We start from the raw sequence: 21128 nt of genomic DNA, 5'->3' as shown, positions 1-21128 counted from the left end.
GAAATTGATTAGATTTGATCTTTATCATGAAAGAGTTGTTTTTTTCCAGCACCATCTAGATATCCTCCTTCCACGGGTTATCCATTAGCGTTATTGCACCCTGAACAACAAGATGGAGAGATGACGTTAATTTCCTGGCCTCCACGAGCATCCGTTGTCAATACAGGAAGCCAAAACTCAGGTGCTGTAAGGGATTCGTGTAATATTTCCATTCAGCAGAAACGACATCCTCACATTTTTTCACATTTTTGCAGCAGGCCGTGCCGATGAATCCGCAGTAGAAGCTGCCTTGAAGATGTGGCCACCTCCTGCCGCGCCCAAGGACAAAGACCCGGAGAAAGACGTCTCCGCCAAAGGGAGTGGCCAATTTGTTCCACGGAAATCTGACAACGGCAACATTGAGGGTGATAAAGCCAACAGCAGACCAGCAGAACAACCAGGACCGCCGAGAACTACTAGCCAGTCTAATGCTGCTGCTGCTGCTAGCGGCACAACAAAACCTGCAGGTTATGCTTGCATCAGGCTAACACGTTTCCCAACACTTGATTGAGCTAAGGCACATATTTTACATTAGGAAGAAAATGACTGCTATAATAATGTTCACTTCTCTTACTATGTCAGTGCTAGAGAGAGAGAGAGAGAGAGAGAGAGAGAGAGAGAGAGAGAGAGAGAGAGAGAGAGAGAGAGAGAGAGAGAGAGAGAGAGAGAGAGCACAAAATTAAAGTACAATCAAGTGAGATTCAAAGTAGAGATAGACGATATGTTTTTTTCAGGACCGATACGATACCGATTATTAGTAGGGATGTAACGATATCGAAACATCACGATACGATAATTATCACGATATTGTGGGGAGGCTAGCGATACAAAAAAAGGTCACAATATTGTAGAAACAATAAGCTCATATTAAAATAAACACAATATTGTACTTTACTTACATTACAGCAATGAAAAATATAAAAATATTATGAACATTATATTACATTTTTATATTTGTATTTTTATTAAAAATAAATAAATATAATATATTTATCGAGGCACTTACTTGGAGCTAATATCCATTTTCACTTTTATTGGCATCAAAATTTGAAAAAATACAAACTACAGCTCTTAAATTATTTTTTGAATTTTTAAGCAAATGTTTATTGAACATTTTTTAGGCTTTGTAAAATATTGGAGTTTAAAATTCTTTAATCTTAGTTAATAGACATCTTTGTTTTAAAAATCTAACAAAAAGTTCAGCGATCTCCCAGGGGCAGTAGCATGTCTTTAAAAGTAAAATAAAAACTTAAGTAAATAGCTCCCTATTGTGTTCTACAGTAAATAATGTTTGCTAAAATTTTAAAATGTATGAAATATAAAAATTGTACATATCTTAGTTTTAAGTTTCCAGGGTCAGCAGCTTCTATTAAATTTAATAATGTGTTCGCTGTTCAAAATGGCCGATGCTGATAATCGTCAAAATGCTGAATATCGGCACTAATAATCGGGCCAACCGATAATCGGTCTATCCCTAATTCAATGTAACGACCTTTATCTGGGAATAGACTCACAACAACTTGGGGTAATGTGATTGATAACGGCAATGAAAACATCAGAGGCCCCAGAATTGAACCCTGTGGAACACCGATAGAGAGTGGGGCAGTGCGGGACTCAAAAATTGAATGGGGTTAACACATTACCATCCACCATTCTGGCCTTCTTAAAAGAAAAAGAAAGATTTGGCTGTTTGAAAGCTGCACACTGCAAGCTGAAAATAGGTTAAAAAAAAAAGTGCCCTTAAAAAATAGTTTGTATTTATTTTAATAGGACCTCTTGACAACAAAAATCATCTCAAGCCACAACCCCATATGAGTGAGTATGGTAGCGACAAATGTAAAACTTCCATCTTGGTGAGAAACTTAAAAACAAAAAAACTTGTTGTGGAGTCGCCATCTGCCTCCATTGATAAGAGAGAGGATAGAAAATAGCTAGCAAGAGAGCCACTGAGGATGGATGGATGGATGGATGGATCGGTGGAAGGGAGGAGGAGTATGATGATATGCAAGTGTGATGGATGTCTACTATCAATAGTAATAATCTAAACACCAAAACAAACAAAAAACAATAGATTTCGATGTTCATTCTCCATGTGGTCTCCACCGTCATGTGCAGCACGCCATCAACCAAGCGAAACATCGACATCTGGCCACAAAGAGAGCGGAAAGGAGACGAGAGAGGAGAGCCTCACTGATCCCGAACCGGCTCCAAGTGCTCCATGTGTGCAGCCCATCGAGGCGGCGGGCGAGCAAGCCACTCCAGACAGCCTGTACGCTTCAAGTCCTCAAAAGTCCATATTCACTCCCACTTGATTCCAGTCATCCTCTATTTGTGTCTCCTCCAGTGTTGTGCCAGAGGCGGTGGTGCTGCCCAGCGTGTTCAAAGGCTCACAAGCGGCTGCGGAGACCCAGAGACCCCTTTTGAACCTGAACTTTCCACTATGGAACGAACTCCAGCCCCCACAGGCCACGCTTGAGGACTTGGATGTCACCTGCCAGAAACCCTCCACTGTCAGTACTTTAAATGCTTCATTAGATGTGATGCTATTGCTCATTTTACACTCTTGCCCCGACTCAGCTCGTAAGGAACTTTTGAACATGCTCTTGTTTTTTTTTTGTCTTATTCTGTTTGTTTGTTTTATATTTTATTTCCTTTTGTTTTTTTTGTTTTGTTTAAATAAAAATAAAAAAATTATTATAATAATAATAATAATAAAAATTCAAACCCCACACCCCAAAAAAAATCTGAAAAACAGCAGTGATGTTTTTTGTTTTGTTTTTATATTTTCACGTCAGGTCAAATGACCTGAGTATTCTGGTGCTGAATGATCCATAGCTTTACTTGCTGTGTCAATAGAAGCAAGATTTATAGCACCATGGCAACGTTATTCTGTAAGTAGACAGAATAAGGAAAACCATTAAAACTGTTTAGAGAATGCTTAAAAAGCGTTGCGACCTTGAATGAACCCTGACGTGAAATCAACATTTGTTTGCCCCCAATGAGATATGGGCTTAAAATTTTATGATAACTACAATTGGAATGCTGATTCCAAAATTATTATAATTTTTTCCTTTTTTTTTCTCTAGCTTACAAAAGTGAATGCACCCCTCACATTTCTGCAGATATTTAATTATATATATTTTTTAATGGGACAACTCTGAAGAAATGACACAATAAAAAGTTGTCAGTGTACAGTTTATTTAATACAAATGAAGTTATTGTTCTCTTAAAATAACTAAAAAAAACAGCAATTAATAGCAACAAAAGTGAGTAGACCCCGAAGTGAAAATGCCCAAATTGAGCATAGTTAGTAATTTTCCCTCCCCAGTGTCATGTGACTAACACCAGGAAGCTCAAAATAATGTCAGAAGGTTTAGCTTACTAACTACATGTGGCGCTTTCTCACCCAGGTGGTGCTAAGTGAAGGCCACATGGACTTGACAGCCATCGGTGAATGGGGCGAGCGCCTGGTCAACTCCTTCCTCTGCCACTGGAGAGACGGCGCCGACACAAGCCGGCCCACGCGGGTGGTGTGGTGCAATCAGAGCGGCGAGAGCGGGCAGCCGTACGACTTTGAGCTGACCTTCGGGCCGACGGGGGAGGAGGTGGTGTACGTGGAGGTGAAGTCCACCATCAAGAAAGAGAGGTCGTTCATCGTCCTGTCGGCCAACGAGCTCCACTTCGCGCTGACCAAGAAAGAGCAATACCAGATCTTCCGCGTATACAGCGCGGGAGACACGGATAACGTGCGCCTGTGTCGCATTCACAACCTGGCGCAGCATCTTCACACCAAGAAGCTTGAACTCTTTCTCTTCGTGTGAGGAAAATACTGCCTTTGGAATTTCACTCTTACTGCACTGATTGCAACTTCATGCACTTTTATTATACGTATTTGATAGACTATTTGAATCTACTGTGTGGGATTTTACTAATCATGTTCCTTGCAGAGGTGGCAAATCCAGGTCCAGAAAGTAACTTGGACCTGGATTGGCCACCTCTGGTTCCTTGTTCTTGAGAAATCACTTCTTTTTCTCTCTCTTCTTTTTTACAATGTATCAGGGTTTGTTTGTTTTTATGTATTATTTTATGAGATGTCGCTAGGGCACATTGATGTTTTAACCCAATTTGGATCTCACCTTTTCAATCTGTACACCTTTTTAGATAAAATCATTTCCATGTTACTACGATTTCTCCTAGTTTTTTTTTAAGCCTACGCCATAATGTGCAGTGTGACGAGAGTCTAACTGACAGATGAAGTGATTTTTGCTGAGTCAAGCCAAGTGGAAACAGAGCTGAAGACTTCCTTGCAGGTGTTCATTTTCTTTGGTAATTACACGGCACAATCCCGTCACTTTCCTTTCACCTATTAGACATCCTCCGCCATCTCTCCAGGCACGCACACGAGGAGCTAGGGAGGTGATGCACGGGCAGGAAAAGGCCTTGTGAGACTTTTTGTTCTGATGCAATACCATGGCAACGGTAGATTTAAGTTCAAATGAAAGCGAGTGCTTTATTGGCAGCACATGAGACTTTTTATGGTGTAATATTTGAGAATACAATAATAATATCAACATCAGGTTTGAGTGTTGGTGCGATACAGGTCTTATTTGAAGGTATTGGTATTCATGGAGGCCACCGATACCAACCACCAATACTTAAGGCAAAAAACTGACATTGAGTAATTCCTCCTCAGCAGTAGGTAGCGCTATACTACGGCAGTCTTTGTTCACAATATTTTTGTCATTTTATAAAATAAAATCGTATTTATCAAACTCATACTAGAGGCAACAATACTCAATATCAGTTTGATATGGTTCTAAAAAAAAGTGTTATTGAACATCCCTCATAAAACTATCGGTATTATACAAAAAACAAAAGCAAGAAACTGTTAAATTAAAAAAATGGATCCACTATAAATGCTGAATAATAAATGTATTAATGTGCGCAGATGCTACATGTGTTTTGCTAGTCAAATTTGGCGTACTCTGACCAACCAATCAGAGGACAGAAAAATGCTGAGGTTTGTATGGACCTGCTAGCTGAGTTCTGATTGGTCAAAGAAACATCCCATTTTTAATCTCGTTTGTCATGTGGCAGGATATTGAGGATAAAATCTGATTGGACAAAAATAAGTATAGAGAAAGCAGTGTAGCTGATAGAAACACTACAAATTGAAGAGGACACATGATTAATATTAATTTCATTGAACAAATGCTAGAATTTAAGTTGTAAGCTTATGTTTAGGCCATCAGAAAAGGCCTGACCTGCTCACCGCTGGATTCAAAACAAATGTGCATATTAATAATGGGTAGTTCTCTCGTTTTTCTGAGGATTTTTTTGTTTGTTTGTTTTTTGGAGAAAGGGGGAGTGTTTTTTTTTTATTATTATTTAAAAAGAGGGATGTTTTTTTCAGATGAATGCAATATGCATCCATACTGATGACCCTATATATATATATATATATATATATATAGGTTTTTTTTTTTCAACAACAAAAAATCGGAAAAACAGCAGTGTTTTTATTTAAGGTTTTGTTTTTGTTTTGTTTTTTCCTCCTATTCCCACGTCAGGTCAAACGACTTGAGTATTCTGTTGCTGAATGATCCATATAGCTTCACTTGCTGTTACAATAAAAGCAAGATTTATAGCACGATGGCGGCGTTATTCTGTACGGAGACAGCGAGCAGCCACAGCTCTCCGGCGGAGCCTCGCTGCCATTGGCTAGCGCTCGGACGAGGAGGCGGTGCTTTCTTCCTTCTTCCACCAGTCAGGCACGCCGCTTCTCCTGCTGCCCGCCTCCCTCCATTCTCCTCCCCTCCTGTAGGACAGAGCGATGCGGAGACAATAGAAAGCCACAGGAAGCCGGTGGAAGAGGCTGCCGTGGATGCTGACGGTCAGAGCCGCCCGGTGGATGTCGACATGCGCTCGGACTCGCCCTTTTCCTCGCCTCACCCGCTTCTAGTAGGCGCCCGGCCCCTCACCGCCGTCCGCATTGTTTAGTAGCCGCTTGGACGCACAGTCAGCAGGGCGGACTCCTCAGCCCCGTTATGAGCATCTCATCAATGGTGAGCGGTTTTGCCTTCACTGGCATCCTCTATAATGTTGCATCGGCCTGTTTACATGACAAATTGGCATTTTTACGTTAGGGTGTGTTTGCTTGAATACGAGCATCAACAATCTCCAAGCAGACATCAATGCACAAAAGATATTGTCCTCTTTTGTCATTGGTATCAAGCACTCCATCCCTTTGAATGTGGGGGTAGTCAGGTGTCTGCAGCATTGTGTGTGTGTGTGTGTGTGTGTGTGTGTGTGTGTGTGTGTGTGTGTGTGTGTGTGTGTGTGTGTGTGTGTGTGTGTGTGTAGGGGTGTGTTTGTCTGTGTGTCACTCAGCTGTGTTTCCTCTGAGTCAGTGCAGTCTGAGGACACACTGCAGGTGGGGAAGCATTGTGAATGCTGAGGGGAACAAGAAAAAAAAAATATATATATATATATATTACAATTTTTTTTATTTAAAAAATATTCATTAAAAAATAAAGGGGCAAGTATAATGGTGGGAGGTGCAATTCATTATCAAATTAACTGATTTGAATTTTGATTAATAATTAATCATTTAGAACCATTGTTCAAACCATTTTTTTCTAGAAAAAAAATCCATGCAATTTAAGTCTCTTAATATTTATGAACACAAGTGGTGGAGCAACACATGCAGACAGATGAAATAACAATAGTCACAGCTACATGTGTTTTATTATGCTTAATTTGCTTTTATTTATTTATTCAAGTCATTATTTGACAAGTATCTATTTGGATAATTCATAAGTCATTTAGAGTTCAACTTAAAATTGTTAATTGAAAAAATAAAAAAAGAAATTGTATTGATTGTAAAATTAACTATTTTGATCGTCGTCATTTAATTTGAAATAACTAATCATTTAATTTGAAATTGCCGAAATGTCAGCCTCTTAACACATATTCTTACATTTCTGCACTTCTGCAGAAGTTTAATATAATAATAATAATAATAATAATAATAATAATAATAATAATAATAATGATAAGAAGAAGAAGAAGAAGAAAGACATACAATTTAATTTAAAAAATGTATGCCGTCAAAACTGGTGGCTGTTTTACGATCAGGAACTAGAAATTAGAAGAATTGAAATTTTTAAATACAATTTTAAATACAATTTTAAGGAAAAATGCTATATTGGAATATATGGGTCTTTTGTTTCTCAAAAATTGTATGTAAAAAAAATACTAGTGGTATTGGTATCAGTGACATCCTCAAGAGTTGTGTAGACTAAACTTGAGAAAATGTTTTATCAAAAATCCCTAGATGTTAATATTTTGACGTCTTTTTTCTAAATCAGAAAAACAAAAACAAAATGTTAAAACTGTTTCTATATTATTTCTTCTTGTTTTTACCACCAGAATAAAATGATAAATCACCAAGCACGCACAAGTGAATTGAAATGAATTCTTGTCTGATTAATGTGAATGCTTCATGTATGGAGGCATTGATTGAGGCAGGTCACGTGTGTGTGCCCGTGCGTCCTGGTCTGTGCGCATGTGCGTGAGAGACATCTGATCAAAGTGGGATTAAAATGTGCCACTTGGTGGATATGAAAAAGCTGATCGACTCCAGCGTGATGAGTCACAGCTCACACGGTGGGACACAAACACAAACGGCAAGATGACGCCGGCGGCCATGTTGGCTGGCAGCGCTCGCTTTTGTTGCCACTCCTCTCAAAATACACACACACGCGTCATCACAATCTACTTGTGGACTAAGCAGCTGTGAACATGATGTATGTTTGTGTGTGTGTGTTGTGGTGAATAGGACTGACAATATTTAGCAACATCTGTGAGACTAACAATTTGGCTGCTCTATTCAGTGGACTAGCGGATTCACCTGTTTGGATTTCTTTTATCTTTTTTGGGGGGGGGGGGGGGTGAGAACGCTTACTGTACACATTAGCACTGCATAAGGGTAGTTATGGTACTACATTGATATTTGAGTTCTGCATTATGGACACGGGTGCAGTGCCCGATCACAGCACTGTTTTTCTTTCTCTCCAATGGGTAATTTATATTTTTTCATTGCACTGCTGATTCTTTGGCCTAAGCATCATAACAGGCGTGATTTTATTATTATTATTATTATTATTATTATTATTATTATTATTATTATTATTATTATTATTATGCCAATGGGGACGCTGATTGAGACCTATCAACTCTGCCAAACAAGTGACAATGGAAATGTTGACATGAAAGCTAAAGCTAAATAATATGAACATTTAGAGACAGTACTTAGTAGAAACAGCATAATTTATGATATTTTAAATTTGTTAAAGTTGCAATATGGAACTTTTTTCCCCAAAATAATTTCGCAATAAGATTATTATCTGACCATTTATGACTGAAATGCCTTATAATTAGTAGATTAACACTTTAGCTGTTCACAATGGGTACTCCTGCAAGCCTCTCAAAACTCAAACTCAAAGGTCAGTGCAATGGAAAAAGGCTTTAGGAGACTGAAGATGGCGTTGCTCGAAATGGACGTGGGTGGGGGACCTGGCTCAATGAATATGCTGATTGGCTCTGCTTGCATAAGGGTTTGAGGTCCAGGGGGTTTAGCAAGCTTAAGCCACAGCGCTGTGTGTATTTGCTTCATCAATTTAGAATACTGGTTAATAAAATATATATATATAAGTAAAACCCCTGCCACAATTTGGCTTTAGCCCCAGGTGCTAGCTAGCTAGCTCCCTAGCTAGCTCCGATTGTGCTTGTTTACCTGATAGGGAGCTAGCTAGCTAGCATCAGGAGCTAAAGCCAAACTGTGGCAGGGTTTTTACTTTCTGGACCTGGATTTTCCACCTTTGTATATAGATATATAAGACATACCTCTTAGAACATTACTACAATCCTATTATAGTTGCTTGGCCGCTTATTTAACTCAGATTAGTCACAAAATTAAAAATTGGAATTGGCAGAATTTTGGCAGAAATGTAATCATACTCCAGCCATTTTCTAGCCGTAACTATTTGTAGAATGAAAAAAAAAAGTAAATCATTTGGTATGTTAGATCGTTATAAATGATGTTACAGTGAAAATTTGCAGTATTATTGACTTCTCATCTTGCTCTTGACATCTCATAGGCATGAACTGATATTAATTTCTGATGGTATGATAAGCAAAAATGAGCAAAAAAATATTGCCGGATTATGTTATTAAAAAAATATGATTAAAAAGTTGTTGTTTTTAAATTGCCAATTCCCGCTTTAAATGTAATTTCAGTAACACAGATGGATATAAATTTGAGTCATATTTAAAGCTCAATAATATATAGTGTGAAATGGATTCTTACGCCGTGATTCACTTTTGTCACAGACTCAAGCCAGATGATTAAATTCACCATCTCTGATGTTGCAGTGGGGAAAAAAAGCCTTGGTAAAACAGAAAGACACAATCAATTCCTCACGGTAATATTTTTCATTTGTAGTCTGCGACTGTACTCTTATTGGACACTTTGTTGTTTCACATTTCATCCAGAAAGTTAATACATTTCAAGGTATGGAATCTCTCTATTTATGTCTCTGATAGGTGTGGCCGGTCAATTACCATTGTACATTCCAACCAATCATTCAGCTGCCTGATGGCAAAATTAATTCTTAGTGGCCTTTCTTCACATAGAATGAGACAATCAAGTATTTTCTCTTATCAGATGATTCATTATTGATTCATTGCCGAGTAGGAATGATTAAGACAACAAGCGGGAGCTCACTCGACCTCTAGCAGCCAGCAGTTTGTAAAGAGATCCTGATGAGTCAGCATTAGAACTAATGTCACGGGGAAGTGTTGTTTACATACCAGCAAAACAAAAGAGGCCCCATCATTGAACCCTGAGGCACACCTCTCTCCACAGAAAGGACAGAAGGAGAAGCTGCAGCAATTTTGACACGTAAATATTTTCCAATATGTAATTGGAGAACGTGAGCGGAATAAAGATGTTTTGGAGGAGCGGTGTTTATTTGTTAAAACGATTAATACTAAAGGATACAGTAATTTTTTTACAACCATTTTGATGGCACCCTGTCTTAATTTAGACAATATTGAGGACATTAGTGATTCATTTAAAGATGCATTTTGTAACAATTTACTCAAAAATATCTTTACAATAGCCTTTTTATGTGAGCATTTATAACTGAAACATTTTTTAATTAGTAGCTGTTCACAATGGGAACTCCTGCAAGCCTCTGGCCAATCGTTTTCAGACTGGATTCGGGTTTGAATTTCACGCCCTATATCTGCGTGCTTATGTGCACTGTGTGTACGTGAAGAAGAAAAAAATGCAGTTTCAATTGTCAACTTTGGTTAATTTGTTATTTTATTGGGAACATTTTATATCCATAAATGTAAATTTCTAAGCTTCAAACCAAATTATTTTTGATTAAAATTGAAAATTATTTTAAGTCTCTTAAATTTGTAGCAAACAAGAAATGTCATTTGATAATTAATATCCATGCAGAATTATTATTATTATTATTTAAAAAACCTATTGCATGTTATTGTTTATGGGTTTTTTTCTCTCTCTCTTTTTTTTCTTTTTTCCATTTTTACTTTTACTTTTAATTTGATTTTATTATATGATTCATGTAATTCGTGGATTCATGGATTGACTGGTATTTGTATTATTCCTCTATGTTCAATAAATGTTTAAAAAAAATACTAATACAAATATTGAAAATAAACAATAAAAAAAAGGGGGGGGGGATGCTGTTTCATTTTTCAGCCACGGATGGCAGTAGCGATTCGAAATTAAATTTTTAGCGTTCAATATCTTAAACTTTAATGTCCCTGCATTAATTACCAGCACGCTCAATGTTGCCACACATGGTGCAGCAGCATAATGCTACAGAAAGCACTTCAAATCCCGGACAGAAACAAACGGCCTTCCCCCCTGTGCATGTGGGCCTTTATTACACACTTTTATTTTGGAGCAAGACGGTTGCAATCCTCCCTGCGTGGCCATTTGTCACCCTAACGGAGTCATTCCTCAGTACCTGCTGCTGTGTCACGTACCCTTCCTCTGTACATCACACTAAAACGGTTACCGGTACACTCCGACATTGGAACCTTTGGAAGGTGATGACAAGGTACTTACGCCAGTGTGTTTGTTCACAAAGTTGTTAACTTAGTGTGCGATTTGCAGCTGCTCTGCCCGTGTCAGTGTGTATTATTGGAACGGATGAGAGAATAGTTGGATGTTGAACGTGTGCGCTGATGAATCATTGGATAGCAGTATGAATATTGAGTGCCTGTTTAGAGTGAGAAGCTGTTCTCTGGTGCTTTGGGTTATGCAATAAATGTGTGTTTGTGTGTGTGTGTGTGTGTAATGTAGTCCCCTGGCAAGTGGCCTTTTCAACATCTTCAGCCTTCACGTCAGCTAATTAGTGACTAATGTCTTGTTGACAAGCAACGCTGCAGGTGATAGCATTTGCAAAATGTGTTGGCATTTGATAACCTTCAAAATACAAGCATAACTATTAAATAGAATTGTTGTTCATGGATTACAAAAGGTTTTATTTCCCTTCCCAAATGCAAAAACTAATGGGATAATGTCCTGATGTCAAACTCAAGGCCCGGGGGCCAGATCTGGATCGCTAGATAATTTCATGCGGCCCACAAAAGCAAATCTTGTGTCAACTTCTATGATCCCTGGTCAAATCTGTACAATAATTTAAAACTGTCATGATGTGTCATAAGTAAAAACATTGAGATTTTGCAAGTTATCTATCATTAATATATATATATTCTGTAGTCTTCCATGAAAGCAGAATGATTAGCTTTTATCTGAATTAAAATAAAACATCTGCTTTTGTAAAGCAATGATCGTAGTGCCGCATTTGTCTCTCCCTGTAGCACTTAAGCATGCTGGAGCCCGGATGAGTGCGGCGCAGTGAGCGCGCAGGCCAGGGGGGGATGATGAGTAAGCCCGCCGAAGCGCTGTATGATTGAACTGGCCCAGTGTGACTGCGCCCTGAGGCTTTCATACTTTTCGAACTTCTCATGATTCCGATGCACTCATGCAGTTTACGATAATAGATTTATTTCCTGTGCAAGGTGCAACCAGCTTTAAGGTCACTGGAGTTGAATGCAGCGTGTACACTACAATGTCAGTATATTAAGGAGGTCTTTTCTGTTCCTTAAAAGCTACACTAATCTCTCCAAACGAGCTAATTATTTAAAGCCAAGCTACTCGGAGGCCAGTATCAAGTGGATTTCAGCATCTTGCCAAGCTGTAAAGGAGTCAAACGTGAAGAGTGCTCAAGCAGTGCCTTCCAGGGGTCCACATTGTGACAAGCCATTATCGTCGTAAAAGGACATTGATGCACTGTAGCTGGAGAGGAATACTGACTTCATTGATGAATTCTATTTACATAAGAGTACACTGTAAAAAAACAACAACGTATTCTTACTTCTCATAAAACATTTTTTTCCATAATTTAAATACACTTTGTATTTCTAAGTTCAACAAGATAATAATAAATAATAATTTGTGTTGAATGTCCTTTTAAAATAAAAGTTAGTACAATGTCAATGAATGTTACCATCTAGGACATGACAGTAACTGTAGTTATTTTCACACACACAAAAAAGGGGGGGAAAAATGAAATAACAGAAACTTATTTTTACTTACTTCTCATAAAAATGTTTTTTTTTTAAATAATTAAAATACAGTTTGTTATTTGTAATTTCAACTATATTTTTGCCTTATTTACAGGATGTTTGTAATGTTTAATCAGAAAAATCACATTTTTAAAGAAATCACATAGAAATATTGTAGTCATATCACAAATAGTAATGCTTAAAATTACAGAAATGTGTTGCTTTTAGTTGTTTTAATGACACAATTTTATGGAAAGAGGTTGTATAATAATTTGTGTTGGATGTCACAATACAATGTCAATGAATGTTACCATCAAGGACATGACAGTAATTGTTGTTATTTTCAATAAAAAAAAAAAAAAAAGTCAAATAGCAAAGAATTTATCATAAAATTATTATTTTTTACTATTAATTTCCCAGTAATTTAAAATGTTTTTCTCCTTTTATTCTTTAGATTTTTAAAGTTGCATTTTATAGTTTATTCCCTTAAATAACAGACAAATATTTGTGAAATTAGGATGCATTTGTGAAGGGATTTTTGGCAGTAAATATACACATTTCCAATGCATTTCTCAATAAAAAGAACACAAATATTGTGTTATATAAAGTTTATTCTATTGTGTAAGGAAGCACACTGTTCATTGTCTTGTGAGAATGATTAACAATCAAAATAGACAAACAGCAGTTTGTAGAGAGATCCTGTATAACTGCATTATCAGTGTAAAAATGAAAAGCAGCATTAGAATGATTGTTACAGGGACTGTTTACATACGAGCAGAACAACAGAGGCCCCAACATTGAGCCCTGAGGCACACCTTTCGACACAGAAAGGACACAAGAGCAATTTTGATACATAATTATCTTCCAGGCAAGTAATTGGAGGACCAACATAAATATATTTAGGCTAAGGATAAAGACCATGGTCCACTGTATTTGGCTTTGGATGATTTTAAATCACTGCTTTTTGTAGTCCAGTGTAGTCATTTACAAGTTTGACAGTGGCAGTTATTGTACTGTGACTCTGAATGGTGTTGAGAAAAAACATAAAAACTCCAAAGTTGTTTACTTACAAAGTTTCCAAGTGCATTAGCAAGAACATCCAACTTAGATAAAGGTCTCTTGATTTTTATTGACTTTTTATTGGTTGGATTCCAGTTGTTTGTAACACTCAAAATGGTGGCCCATCCGACAGGTTTGAGCTAAAAATACACTTGATGCTTCTCTCCTGGTGTACTGTAAATCCCCTTTGTCACCTACAGCGGTACCTTGACTTAACTCGTGCCTCAACTCGTGTGTTTCTCCAGTAACGTCAACGGTTAGCTGCTGCTGCTCTTGTCCCGCCTCAGCATCCATCCCTCCCTCACTCCGTCCTCTCGCTGCGTCCTCCGTGACCCACAGTCCTCGGCATGAGTTCTTCTCCGCTGACGTCACGAGCTAACATGGACATCCTGGACGAGTTGCAGCTGATCGCAGCCCAGAACCTGGAGAAGGTGGAAGTCAACAAGTATTACGAAGTCATCAGAGAGCTGGGCAAGGGCACCTATGGCAAGGTGGATCTGGTCATACACAAGATCAGAGGTGAGGAACTCACTTCAAACACAGAAAGAATCAAAAATATACATGCTGATAAATCATGATTGTTTTCTCACCTCAAAGGTACAAAAATGGCACTGAAGTTCTTGAAGAAAAAGACCACCAAGCTGAAGTCGTTCCTGCGCGAGTACAGCATCTCGCTCTATCTTTCTCCTTGCCCTTTCATCATCAACATGTTTGGCATCGCATTCGAGACGGACGAGTACTACGTTTTCGCGCAAGAGTACGCACTTGCAGGGGACCTCTTCGACATCATACCTCCGCAGGTGCTCCATCACGTTGTTTCTAATTACTAATGAGCACATTATTAGGATTAGTGAAAGTCTAATGTTATTCATGGGGAGCATGTTTGTTGCAGTGGTCAGAGCGACGACTCCGTGATTGCCTTCTAGGATCCTTTCTTGTCACACAACAATGTAAAAGTGAATTGAATCATCGCAACTTAATATAGCAAGGAACTGTACTGCCTAATGGGCAAGCCAGCTCTGAGTGGAAGCAGACTCAGTCAGTAAACTTTAAACTATGGAAGCCACAAAAAAAAAAGATTACAAAAATCCGATCAAATAGAAACAAACGGCAGCAATCAATTATTTGCTCATTCCTAGTGTGAGTCTGAATTTATTCGCAAAGATAACTCTGAGAAAGGTGTCTTATTTTAATGTACGGAAAAAATAAACATGGCTGGTTTTGGTAGTTGTTGCTAGTATAACTTTTTGCAAGGCCCACCAGAATATTCTGTTCTATTGCTATAAAAACATGGAACCTACCAAAAGAAAGATTAGAGTCTATTCTTTCATCAGGAAAAATTTGATATTTGTATCTGTTTCCATTTTGAAGCAATTAGCATTGGAATATAGCTAAGCATCATCATTATTCACAAACCTGTTGAAAACACTGGCAAAAAGAGCTTGTTGCAACATGGCCGCCGGCTGATCTCTTATACTCTGGTGCTGCCTGCTGGCCGCTTTTTGTAATAACTACCATTGTTTAAGTGACCTTCTCATATCAGAAGCTGTATCAAAGCTATCTGTATGCCGTAGCATAGTGTAGCCCAATATTGCGCAATAAAGAGTAGTGTTTCTTCACACATCTACTTAAGTAAAAGTAAAAAGTATTTTGTGACCTCGACTCCATGGCCTCCGTCAGTGTGATTTGCCGAGACAGGATATTTCTTTCAACACTTTTCACGTGTTTAGCACTCATGAAATAAGAGAAATACAATTGTTGGCGCTATTAATTACACTAGGCGAGCATCTCGCTATGACTTACCAAACACTGGTATATTTTCTTTATTGCTGTTATGGTGCTTGCTTGTAGAGTCGCGATGTTAATAGTCCCTGTTGAACAGAATTGTCAACAAATCGCTCCTCATGGCGGCCGTTTTTCGGCAAACCTCTACTGTTATTTTGTTCAATGCGAGCTAAGCTCCAAAAGGAAGACACGTCCGTCACGCCGTGACACGCTTCCCGCCGCACCTCCAAAATAAGTCACTATACCTTTCAGCTGTCAAGACACTTTTATTGTGACAAGGTCCGACAACAACAGTGCCTCTAACTGTGCGCAAATGACATAGCAAGATTTCAGCCAAAGAGCAACACACGACTGCACGTCTTGCAGCTTATTTCGAGCCTTGAAACTAATGAATGAATTGTAACGCAACGCATTTTACATACAATAAGTTTTAAATACTAATTACATTAGTCAGTTTATGAAAAAAACTAACGCCGTTATTTCCAACACTGAATATAACTGACATTGAACCAGCGTCTACACATCTGCTGTTGCTCTGAGCTAACTTTGTTAGCTAGCTGCTAAAATTAAAACACAGTTTTTTTTAGGTTTGTTTTGTTTAGCAGTGATTTGGATTTAGAATTATAAAGCAAATGACCAGTAAATATCTAAGTGGAGCATAGGAAGACGAACATGACTCCTTACTTGACAGCATGGTTTATGTGCTGTATGTACGCAACGATCCCTCCCCCTTTCCTTTTTTTTTCTCCTGATTTCCCCCTTTCTGCTCTTTCAGGTTGGTCTTCCAGAAGCAGTGGCGAAGCGATGTGTACACCAAGTAGCCATTGCACTGGACTACCTGCACTGTAAGAAGCTGGTCCACAGGGACATCAAGCCTGAAAATATTCTAATTTTTGACCGGGAGTGCCGTAAAGTCAAACTGTCTGACTTTGGCATGACCCGTCGCGCCGGATCGCCAGTGAAACGAGTAAGAAAATTCTCCAGTCTGAAAAATTACCGCCCACTCTGTTTGCGAATGATCCATTTTGCCGCGTGTCTCCAGGTCAGCGGCACCATCCCGTACACGGCCCCCGAGTTGTGCGACGTGTCTCGTCACGAGGGTTTCTGCGTAGACTATAGTACCGATGTGTGGGCCTTTGGCGTGCTCCTCTTCTGCATGCTGACCGGCAACTTCCCGTGGGAGAAGGCGCTGGCCACCGACTCTTTCTACCAGGAGTTTATCCGCTGGCAGAGGAGGAGGACCAACACGGTGCCTTCACAGTGGAGACGCTTCACCGAGCAGGCCCTGCGCATGTTCCGCCGCTTGCTCTCGGTGGAGCAGGAGCGCCGCTGCTCCGTTAAAGAGGTGTTTGGATATTTCAGCCATTCGTGGATGCTTGACGGCGAAAACAACAACAACAACAGCGGAAGTGGCGCCGGCGAAAGGGTTGGCGGCGGCGGTAACGTGCGAGGCGAGGTGAACGACAATATGTCCTCATCTTCATCTGGGGAGGAAGACGAGGAACTCCTAGTGGAGCGGATGAAGCAGCAGACTCTGTCCCCCTTGTCCCCCCTCTCACCGGTGTCACCCATGGCCGCCGAGCGAGGCGGTGGCGCGGCCAAGGGTGCTACGATGGAACTGGGCGGGGGCCACCATTTTGTGTCCGTCTCCACCAACAGCTCGGTGTCGTCCACCAATAGCTACGACCGGATGCCGCGGGAGAACAGCTCGCCGGGAGGCCGCATGCTCGTGGCCACGCCCATCGAGATATGTGTCTGAGCGCCTCGTCGACATTTTCTACGTTAATGTGTGCTCTTCTTCTACCACTCATCCACCCATGTACAGTTGATGTGCATGCAACGGAGAACGAGACACTGAATACCGTCGTCGTTGTGGTAGGAGCACATGACAGACGAGCTCTACAAAGCGGGAAAGTACAACAGAAGACCAAAACGTCCTTCCTAAAGCAATATTTCCAAAAAAGCAAAAAAAACTAACAAAGTCAGGATGGAACATGACGTCTTCAGGGGCTTGAAGTGGCACCGCCAAGTGTGAAACTCACGTAAAAAGACACATTTGAAAGAGGAAATGCTTTTAAATACATCAAGTGTGTTTCATTAACTGGGTCCATTTTTTGTAACAAATGCATTCAGGAGGTGATTTTCAGTGAGATGATTCGGGCTCCAATTCAACTACTTATTGGCTGTCGTGTGATGGTTTAGAACTGTGTGCTTTTAACATATTGACTTCACACAATTTTCTACTCACAATTGTGTTACTCAAAATACACATCTTTCTTTATATTCACTCTGCCCCTTCAAAAAAACAACAATAAATTTCAAGTAAATAATGCATGATGAGTAGCTCAGCGACTACACACAAAGAAAAAATGTTGTGGAATCTTTTGACGTCGCACAACTTTCGCATTACGTTCAAGAGGTACGATCTCTTGACGTTTTAGGGCTAAAACAAACAAAAAAAACACAAAAAAACAAAAACAAACAAAAAAATCTCAATATTAGTTTCTATTATGTGTGTTTTAGTGTGTTTGTATTAATGTCTTGTATTCATATCACCACTTTCAGGAACTGGAACAACAACAAAAAAAGCAAAGCATGACTAGATAGTGCTCATAAGGGTAGGGAATAAAAACTTTAGGAGCTTCTAAATGGTCACTTTTAGGTAACAGTGGCATGGAATTTGTTTTTAAACAGCAAAAAAAAACAACATCCTTTCTCAAACTCAACCATTTGAAAGAAGAAAAAACACTGGATCCTGCATTTGGATTGAGCCTTTTGTGTCTTTCCTCACAAATCTGCATGTGTGTACTAAACGCTAAAGCTAACCGTAATAACAAGCTGAGTAGACGCAAGCAACACGGTTGTGTACATTACAACCCGCTTGGAGTATCATCTTCGTCATCATCCCAGCTGCTCCCAGATCAGCCAGCGAGTATGCAAAAATGTCCATCTTGTGACAATCTCTGACCTCATCGGACTCTGAACAAAAGGACAAAGGAGGAACGCGGACACTGTGGACGCGCTGTTTTCCCCATCATGCAGCTGCTACGTTGTTTACTGCCGCTGCAGCACTTTAGACTCGCTCACATGACCGCATTAAAAAGAGCATTACCTCATCATCCTCATCATCAGAACCAGCACCATTTGCTAACAATCCACTGTAGTAAGCCTCACATTTTGAGTTCTGACAGTGACTTCAAATGAGTATTAACAAGTTATCCAGGCTACCGCAAAGAGCCGATTTATTGCAGGTCTGTAAATCTGGTGACCAACCTTTATTGAGCCAAGGTGCATACGTTACATGAGAAAAATCATCAAACAAATATGTCACAATAATGGGACAGTCAAAAATGCTTGAAGTGGAAGTCAACCTCAATTTTTTTTTTTACAATAATGTTACATGTGACCTCACTAGTCTAAACATGTCATTCTGATTAATATTACATTTGTCGAATATGAGTTATGCAGCAAAATCCAGCCGTTTTTGTCCATCTCAGGGGGCGGCCATTTTGCCACTTGCTGTCTACTGAAAATGACATCACAGTTGCTCAGGGTTCAGACAACGACCAATCACAGCTAACCTGTTTTCTGAAGCTGACCTGTGATTGGTTACTTGAGACCTAAGCAACATTGATGTCATCTTCAGTCGACAACAAGTAGCAAAATAGCCACCCCCTGAGATGGATACAAATGTATTAAGACCAGTAGGGCTGCATAGAAAATATTGTCAAAATAAATAAAATAAATGGTTTAATCCCCTTCAAAAGTTTAACATCGCAATTCATGCCCACTTCAACCTCTGACAGAATTAAAGCAATTGCATCTTTTTGGGGGATTTTATAGACTAAGTTTCTCCCTCTCCATACAAAAAGCTTTACATCATTTAATGTCAGAAAACGGCAATCTATCGTTAACAGCTGCAAATATTACAACAGCCACCCCCAGTATTTTGCATTTTATTTACTCTCCATAGAGACTTGTTAACAGAGGTGGATATTTAATCAGTACTGACGGACTGTCAGTCCTTCACTGTCGGTTGCCAGTTTTTCTGATGAATGACGATCAACTTGACAAAAAATGACGAACTAAACACTCACATAAGTGGATTTCAGTCCACCAGTGTAATCGTCACTAACCGGGTCAAGTACCGACGGACCCTTCAGTCCGCCACTGCCCGGACGCCCATTTTGTTGACAAATGACGGAAGTAATGATGGAATGCCCACCTTTTTTAGGTCGGTCCTAAAATGGTGGTGACAAAGTAAAATAGAATGACGGCCTGACGATAACAGTTCAGTTAGGCTTGAAAAAAAAGCCAGACTAACGATGCCGGAAGGGTGCTGACAAATGACGGACCAGCAAAATGTTATCCACCTCTTAACAAAATAAGGAAAATGCTTAACGTCCATAACAAGCAACATATTGGGCCGGTCTTTCTAATAATTTAGAGATTGAAGTAAGCATAAGCACAAGATGTACACATTAATTTCGGATTTCTGACGTTAGTTTTTCGCTATACTGAGCGTCTATGAAGAGCAAAAGGCTTAACGTCCATAAAAATATTGGGCAAATCGTTCTGTTCTGTCAGAACAGTTCTGATAGTTTCAGATGTTGAAGTGGGCATAAGTAGAGATGCCCAAATACATTTTGGTGACGCTTGATTTCCAAGGAGAGGAAAACACTTCCATAAAATCCAAGATATGAATGTGTTTTGATTGAGATTTTTTCACGTAAAGCTTTAGACTGTCACCACAAAAAGTGCATACTTGGGTGATGTACCTTGTGCCATCATCTAGCGGAAGCACATTTAATTGTTCTGCCTGTCACTTTATGTCACTGGCATAGATAGCGGAGATCTATTTTTTGTTGTTGTAGAAAATACATGAATAATTCTGACTAATTAAGTGATATTGGATAACTGGTTGGGAATCAATAGTGTAAACAATAGCTACTTGAATGGAAATCTTAATCCAACATTAAAATTATTATTGGAAGAAAAATAAACAATGATTGTGTTTATTTTATTTTTCAACTTGCCTGAAGCATTTAAAGGTTCGAGGTGGGAGGACACTTGATTCAAACTGGAAATAAAAGATCCAAACAGTTTGCCTCTGGCCATCCTCCTGTTTTCATCATCTCACCATTTTCATTCACGCGTGGTAGCTGAGCTTCGGTGTCTGTGTCCAGTGGCATATTTCCCAACGTTATCATTTTTGTGACTTTTTGTGAGTAGATGGCCACAAGCACTGTCTCCAACTTTGTTCTGTCTCTGCAATACAACTGTCTTCCTGTTAAATCAGATTTAGTCAATAAAATTGAGAATTCTCGTTGAAGTCATCTATTTTGTTTCAATTTTTTAGCTTCATTCTAATTGATTTTATATGGAATATTCAAAAACACTATAAATCCAATTTAGTTATTTTGTCCTGCCTGACTTACATTTTACAAATAGTTCAAGAGCAATTCTCTAGCTATGGATATACTCAGCAATGGTTACTGGTATCTTTGCCAAACAACAAAACAAATCAGCATGAGCATAAGGTAGCAACCAACGTTAGCCAACTTAACTTCAAA

The 21128-nt window shown here is 39.2% G+C and overlaps 2 protein-coding genes across 4 annotated transcripts in view; both read left to right on the top strand.

Moving 5' to 3' along the window:
* Positions 1–4220, top strand: part of LOC147157182 (uncharacterized) — a 57038-nt gene extending 52818 nt beyond the window's left edge. For 2 of the 3 annotated variants that reach the window (XM_086063892.1, XM_086063891.1), the window contains exons 45-49: positions 50–181; positions 255–506; positions 2155–2308; positions 2384–2549; positions 3450–4220. In XM_086063892.1, coding sequence (XP_085920018.1) covers positions 50–181; positions 255–506; positions 2155–2308; positions 2384–2549; positions 3450–3860 — 1115 coding nt within the window. In that variant the 3' untranslated portion in view covers positions 3861–4220. The remainder of the gene's footprint in view (positions 1–49; positions 182–254; positions 507–2154; positions 2309–2383; positions 2550–3449) is intronic. The other variant, XM_086063893.1, reaches the window with a different exon arrangement.
* A 1645-nt stretch (positions 4221–5865) lies between these two features.
* On the top strand, positions 5866–20887 carry bsk146 (brain specific kinase 146). Its single transcript, XM_086064942.1, has 5 exons — positions 5866–6104; positions 14016–14289; positions 14368–14570; positions 16331–16522; positions 16598–20887. The coding sequence occupies exons 2-5, from the start codon at positions 14118–14120 to the stop codon at positions 17312–17314; spliced, it is 1284 nt and encodes a 427-aa protein (XP_085921068.1). The 5' UTR covers positions 5866–6104; positions 14016–14117; the 3' UTR covers positions 17315–20887.
* The last annotated feature ends 241 nt before the right edge of the window (positions 20888–21128 follow it).

This window comes from Leptonotus elevatus, chromosome 20 (assembly GCF_054856555.1).
Source record: "Leptonotus elevatus isolate MCC_2025b chromosome 20, RoL_Lele_1.0, whole genome shotgun sequence".
NCBI classification, from domain to species: domain Eukaryota; kingdom Metazoa; phylum Chordata; class Actinopteri; order Syngnathiformes; family Syngnathidae; genus Leptonotus; species Leptonotus elevatus.
The sequence above is the reverse complement of the archived record's forward strand: the minus strand, read 5'-3'. Positions and strand labels throughout refer to the sequence as shown.

Coding starts and splice junctions, on each gene's coding strand:
- bsk146 (XM_086064942.1), top strand. CDS start 14,118: ATGAGTTCTTCTCCGCTGACGTCACGAGCTAACATGGACATCCTGGAC. Junction 14,571..16,330: donor TCGACATCATACCTCCGCAG/GTGCTCCATCAC, acceptor CTGCTCTTTCAG/GTTGGTCTTCCAGAAGCAGT. Junction 16,523..16,597: donor CCGGATCGCCAGTGAAACGA/GTAAGAAAATTC, acceptor GCGTGTCTCCAG/GTCAGCGGCACCATCCCGTA.